Source organism: Berghia stephanieae, chromosome 7 (genome assembly GCF_034508935.2).
Source record: "Berghia stephanieae isolate SIO BIC M18660-M18661 chromosome 7, UCSD_Bste_1.3, whole genome shotgun sequence".
NCBI classification, from domain to species: Eukaryota; Metazoa; Mollusca; class Gastropoda; order Nudibranchia; family Aeolidiidae; genus Berghia; species Berghia stephanieae.
Window position 1 is genome coordinate 59935692 of NC_088366.1, and position 7500 is coordinate 59943191.

The 7500-nt window shown below is 33.2% G+C and overlaps 1 protein-coding gene across 1 annotated transcript in view; it reads left to right on the forward strand.

Annotated features, from left to right (window-relative positions):
• LOC144977577 (uncharacterized) overlaps nt 1-7500 on the forward strand; it is a 31930-nt gene that overhangs the window by 11735 nt on the left and 12695 nt on the right. Inside the window, exon 2 of the mRNA XM_078922944.1 lies at nt 1152-1359. Within this exon, the coding sequence (XP_078779070.1) occupies nt 1171-1359 (189 nt within the window). The 5' untranslated portion in view covers nt 1152-1170. The remainder of the gene's footprint in view (nt 1-1151; nt 1360-7500) is intronic.

Sequence of the window (7500 nt, forward strand, 5' to 3'; positions counted from 1 at the left end):
AATAATAATAATAATAATAATAATAATAATATTACTACTAATATTACTAATACTCCAACTACGACTTCTACTACCTCACCTTCTGGCATCATCTTATAAATATAATACATAATATCAAACAACTGGCTGAAGTATCATAGGTATTTCAATTCAATTATTAGAAACGACAAAAATGTAACATTAGGGGGACAATCATAAAATCATAAAATGATGAAATGATTTTTCTCAGAAGCGTTAATATTAAAAGCCTGTTTAATATGTTTTAGAATTTAATTCAAAATTATTTCATTTCAGTTCAACTTTCTAAGTCACTTTGATATTTAAGTTCTTCTTCAATGTACATAAACCATTTTGAACAATATCAAAAAATAATTTTACATTATATGTCACAGTTGTGAATCTAAAAGCTCATTTTAATGACATATTTATTAAAATCAGTGAGTTTAAATTATAAAAATAATCGGAGCTTACCTGTAGGGTGAACATTGTTTGGGATTTCAATTCACTATCGTCAGGACCGTATTTGTATGATACCCTTTAACAACCTCCGATATATTACTTTGATTGTAACTAATTGTATAACAATTGGTAAGCATGTTATTTAACAATGAGGATATAATTCTGATGAAAGTGAAGTTAAAAAACAACTGTGACTTGATGAAGTGAGACTAGTCAGTGGTGAACGTATAGTCATCTGACAACGATGTTCCTGACTATGGTGAATTAAAATATCAAATAATCTTCACCTTGCAATGAAGCCTCTATTCTATTGTTTGAAAAAAATGTTTGGATCATACTGAATGTTGGAGATCTGATTTTAGAAAGTCAGTTCTATGATAATTGGACTCATTGATGAACCGAATTAAGTGCGACAATGAATGTCTTAAGTTGTTTAAAAATATTTTTTAATAAAAAAGATAAATTTTCCAGTTTTATTTTTTAGGATAACTGTAAACAAACAATAAATACAGAGAGGACGTATTAGAACTCGACATTAGAAAATACTTTTTGATTGTAAGTAATTACAATCACCAAATTTACCATATATTGATTGCTATCTTTAAAATCGACCCAAATTTTGTTTTACACACTGTCTGGTATATCAATGTAATATATAATCTAATATTTTTTTTAATGTTTCTATTTTTCAGGCCATTAAGTCAAGCTAAAATGGGTTACATACATCACGTCCTTATCTTTGTGGCTTACATCCTTCTCAATCCAATCCTTGTGAATTGTGACCGCTATGATATCACAAAAGTCGAGTGCCCCTTAGGGTCACATTATAATCCAAGAGAATGTTGCCTTGCTTCACTGGAAGCATATACGGTCGATTATACAGACAACGGGAAAGATTATGTAAATGTTTTTTAAAAAATTAGAATTGTCGTCCTCTTTGTCGTCGTCATCATCATCATCATCTTAATCATCATCATCATCATCATCATCATCATCATCATCATCATCATCATCATCATCATCATCATCATCATCATCAGCAGCAGCAGCAGCATCATCATCGTCATCATCTTTACCATGTATTAACAGTGATTATTATGATAATGAGAAGAAAAAAGGAACAAGAACAAGAACAAGAAAATATGAGAAATATTGATAATAATAATTCTTATAACTATAACAATAATAATAATAATAATAATAATAATAATAATAATAATAATAATAATAAATAATAATAATAATAATAATAATAATAATAATAATAATAATAATAATAATAATACTTATAACTATAACAATAATAATAATAGTAATAATAATAATAATAATAAATAATAATAATAATAATAATAATAATAATAATAATAACAATAATAATAATAATAACGATAGTAATAATAACAATACTAATAATAATAATAATAATAATAATAATAATAATAATAATAATAATAATAATAATAATAATAATCATCATCATATTAAAATAAGCATATTAACAATGATAATTATATAACATGATATAATCTACCAAGATATGGTATAATATTATTAAAAGAGTATACCAGTTATAATGAATTTCTCAGTGTAAGGGAAATTGTCTACGCATAATGAAGGAATAATTATTCAATTATACAAAGGCTGTCCCAGATAATTAAGATAAGTAAGTCTGGATCTCCGAAATGTGTTGCGCAAATTTAATGAAACTTACACAGCAGGTGCACATACAATTTGTCTACTTCGCTACGTAATTGCTATGCTTATCGATGCATTTAATAGTCCAACGGATCAGAAGGGCAATTATAGCCACCCTAAAAAATTGACGTCAAGACTTTTGAGCCAATTCTGAAAATCTGATTTAGTGCATCGACGTCCTCAATCCGTTTTCCAGCCATGCGCGTTCAGAGGTCCGAACAGTTAAAAGTCGGATGGTGCCAGATCAGGGCTATTGGGAGGATGTGGTGAAATAAACAATCCATCCATGAGTAGGTTTCAGCCAGTGTTTTGTGTGATGTTTGCGGTATGTGGGGTTGCCTTGTCGTGTTAGAAAGCGACGCCCTTGCATATCCCCCTCCGCCTCTTTTGCCGCAGTGTCTTCCTCAACTTGTCCGATGTTTTGCAATATCACGCTGCATTTATTGTCGGATCAAGTTTTTAAAAGTCAACCAAAAGAACACCATTCGTTGGCGTCCCAGAACACAGTGGTCATATTTTTTTTTGCTGAATGTTGCACCTTGAATTTCTTTGCCGGTGGTGAAGATGGCTATTTCCAGATCATCGAGTCCCTCTTTGATTCTGGCGTACTGTGGTGAACCAATCATGTGGTCAATAAAGCAGTCATGTATGCTGTCAACGCTAAGACGCTTATACAGTTGACGTTCATCATTGAAGTGTCGAAAAGAGATTTTGAGACACTTATTCACAATGATCCTTACGAACGTCTATCAGCAGTTTTGGGACCTATCGGGCTGACACTTTTCTAAATCTAAATGTTCAATTATTCTATGGACAGCGGATTTGGAAATTCCAAGGATAGTTCTTGAAGCCGTTTATCCTCCCGAATAAGAATTTCAACAATGTTCTATTGTGAGTGGGAAGACAACGACATTCCTGGGTGTAGATTATCCTACTTGTCAGATCGACCTTTTTGAAATTCTTTACATCAGAAACTTACCCGCTTCAAGTTCATAACATTTTAAACATAACCAATTACCACTCTGAATAAATTTTGGAAGGATGTTTTCCTTTTGCATTCAGAAATCGTATTACCGCACGAATTGTTTTCTTGGACCACCAAGTATTCTTGGTTGATATCTTTGTTTTAACGTAGAAAAACGTTTGTTCATCAATTATTCTCAAAATTTCATCACTGGTGCGCAATGAATAGACCTTAGATTTTCAGCTTACAGATTTTAGATACAACAAAAGGTTCATGAGTTATGGCGTTACGTAACTTAATTCTGGGACAGCCCTCGTAATAATAATTAATTTGTAGTCAGAAACCTATCATATATTCTACGAAACTGATAATTATCGCATTTAAACAATTTGATTAATACCACAAAATATTGGAATTATAACATGAGCTAGATTAGAATTGATTGTGAAACCTAAGGCGTGAATTCCATTAATATCGGATGCGAGCTGCTCGCATTTTTATTACCTTCGGTCAACCAACCTGTCAATAACTCAGGTGTGTGATTATATGAGTTCAAAATGGCCGCAAATACTCGTGGTCATTTGACAATAACTTGGGAAATGGTTTAATTACTCGCATCTTTTTTTTCCTGGCTAAGTGATGATGACACTCTGCGGTTATACCAAAGACGTTCAATAATCACGATATCGAAAGTTTCCAAAACTACTTGTTCCAGTATTGATATTGTGTGAAGGTGCCTCATCTTGTTGAAAAAGAATGTTCTACTTACATTTAAAAAGAACAAATGATGAATTGTTTAAGATGATACGAATTTAAATGAATCTTCTTATAGATGAATGGCGATCACAGTTACAAATGAGAATGTGATGATATTACGTATCGTATTCGAACTTGCTGAGGTGATGATAATGTCAGACATTGAGTGAGGACGTTGGGTTCAAATTCCAGTCTGAGAGTACTTGCAATGCCTTTACCGGCAAGACCCGAGCTTGATAAATTATTGTCAGTACTTTAACTGGCAAAGACGAGAAAGAAGCTCCGGAGTCTTTATGGTGGAAAACATAATTAGTGAAGTGCTCCACAAAGTCCCGAGAGTAAGAAATCAATCTTTAAAATAATATGAGGAATGGAATAGTGTGACCGTCAGGCGTAAGTTCTTGAGAGAAGTGAGTTATGAAGATGAAATCAATCATCTTTTATATAAGTGGCTACGTGATAAAAGGTAGAAAGATAAGTATTCACTAATTTGAAATTAATTCAAACAGAGGGCCATTAAAGGATTGGTAATCTAATATTAGAGTGTTAAGTTTGCTGAGCATACTGAAATATACCACGTGATATGAACTCCGGTCGCACGTTTGTAATACTAAAATAATCGTGAATCATTGTTTTGTGGCAATAGGGAGAAGGCAACGCACAATCATTACACAAAATGTGGGGTCGACAACTGACTTCAAAATTTGAGAAGTACATCTTAAATTGTTGATTTGCAATGTGTTTATTTTATGTCAATTTATAATCCTACCCTTTTTTTTACCGAACACCTTGTACATCAATCGTCGAATTAAAAATTTTCACCTTATTGTCTTGTAAAATTGTGAATTGTGTATAACTTTCACTAGATCGGGTTAATTGTTCTACAGTTTCAGACTCGAATCATCTATATCATTCATAGTGTGAAGGCTGCATGCTTGGCACAAGTCTCATATCTTTGGGTATAGATTCAATATACATTGTCTAAACGTCCCAACATATTTGGAATGCTAGTCACGTATGAAATAACGATTGATGTCAGTGTTATAGGGTGAAAGAAAATAAAAGGCCCCACTTTGGATATTTGCCATTTTATGAGTAATAAAAGTAGACACTTGTTCTTTTGACACACTAATTATTTTGTATTTAATAATAGCCAGTAAAAATTTCTAAAACATTGAAAAAGTAGTTATTATTTTACAAGACTTTATAAAAACGTACCCTAAAAACACAATATCAAAATTGCGTCAGGATTTCAAAAAGTTCATACGTAATCGGTCGAACCGCTGTTTTGTGACACTACAGTACGTAGGCGTTTTTTCCACAAAGCAATTGAACGACAGATATCATCATTAGTTATTCTGTCCCAAGCATCCTGGGTTGATGCTTTCAATTGCTCTTCATCGAATACTTTTTGTCTTCCCTTGTCCACAATATTTGACAAAATGCTTGTAATCCATAGGATTTTAATCAGGGCTCATAGGAGGCCATTCATCTTTTGTTATGAATTTAATGTTGTTATCCACTAAGAATGTTTGTGTCGAAATACCCGTTTAGGATTTGGTCCCATCTTGTTCAAAAATAAACGAATTATCAGGATACATTGTTAAGCATTCTTGTAACAGTTTTTCCTTAAGCAGTACCGTATAATTTTCTGCATTCACTTTTGTTTTGGTATCGCTGGAATGGAGACGGGTTTTGCCGTTCCAACTAACCCGTCCCGAAACCATAATTTATTTTAAGAACCGATTACTCTCGAGGTAAAGTCTATCCAGTGAAATGTCAGTTTTTCTACTACCGTACACATGGTCATTCTGACTTTTTCTTGCAAGTTCAATAGTGAAGTCTTTTTCTTCAGTAAAAATGATATGATTAACGTCGTTGTGGGTGAATTTGTCTAGTAAAGCTCTTGCTCGTGTTTTCCCTTTTCTCTTGACTTTTTCAGAATTTCTTCTAGTTTGATTCGCTTGAAAGGGCGGAGATTAAGAGCTTCTTTATAATCTACCGTACGGAAAAGTCACTTATGCCTAGGACACCAGCAACTTCACGAATAGTGAGATGGGATCCAGGATTGTCTTCTTGAGACAGAATAGCATCTTCCACGAAGTCGATATGTTCATCCACCCTTACTGAACCGGGGCGGCCACCACCTTTTTTTTTTCTTCTATGAATTGACCCTGCTTTTCGTACTTTTGTAATGATTTTGTTAACCGTCCTGACTGACCAGTTCTTATTCGGAAATTCTCGAAAAATCTTTTTACTAGTCCAACCCTTTTTCTCGAATAATGCTTTAATAACACTTGTATCTTCCTCAGAATAAACCATGGCTTTTAGTTGTCGGTTTTAAGAATTCTGCTTTCTTGTTTTGATTGTGTTCAACACAGTGCAAATGCGTACAATGAAACAGGAAGTAAACGGGGTGAACTGCACCCTACTCTTGATGTAAAATCTTGCCCAGTGAATAGACAGGACGTTCAAAATAATTCATGACGCGAATTTCTCGAACTCTTGATATGACATTTTTAGTGATATTCTTTGAATAGCTATCTATAACTCTTGAACGTTTCATTCATTTTTCTTAAAATTTGATATTCTTAAAAACAAGTTGTTAGATTCATAGTGTACAAAATTTTGTGATGATTTAAAAATATTATCATAGTTTTAAAGAGCTCTACTTTGGGGCCTTTTATTTTCTCGGACGATATATATGTATATATATTTCTTTCAAAATGCGTCTCAAAACATTTATAGTTGTAGACGAGCCCGTCCAAACCTGATATTTAATTTAGAGTTTTGCAATTTTTAAGCCGAAAATTTGTTCACTACAAGTCTTATTCGTTCACTCTCTCAAGCCGCAAATAGGTAGATGAATAAATGCCAGAGCTAGACGTCTAGCTACGCATGGTTTTAATATTTCCCTTTCACGCATGCGAGTGAATAAGTCAAATGTTTTGAATTATAAACGCACGTGTTTCTATTGAGTAGGATTGTAAGTCATGGCTGAGTTTGGAAACAAAAGGAGAGAGATAGATAGACAGAGAAAGAGAAAGAAGGAGATGGATAGAGAGAGAGGGGGGCAGTCAGATAGGTAGATAAATGGACAGAGATAGATAGATAGATAGAGAGAGAGAGAGAGAGAGAGAGAGAGAGAGAGAGAGAGAGAGAGAGAGAGAGATATTGTGGAAGAAGGAGGGAGGTATGAATGTGTTGTGTATGGATGTGGGCAAGTGTAGTGTTAGAATCTAACTTAGATTGCATACTCACATCAATGTAAGTGAGTATGTGTGAGTGTATGTGTGCGTGTGTGTAATATGTAAATGAATGAAAGAGAGAATCATTTGGAGTTTGAAAGAGGTAGTGTGTGAGCACATGAAGGAGAGACAGGTTTTCTAGAAATACAGTGGTCCCTGATTGACGCCTCCAAATTGCCTAGTAACTGATTCGCCCTTTTTAATTTTTGGAGATTAATTTCAAAGGAGGGGTGCACTCTTTTCATTACAAAAATGAATAATTAATTTCTTTGTTCATTTTTATGTAATTTTTTTAGTTAAAACTTAAATTGATTTGTTAAATTGTTTTAATCAGTCGACGTCTTCTCAAATAATATTAGTTTGAATAACCGATTC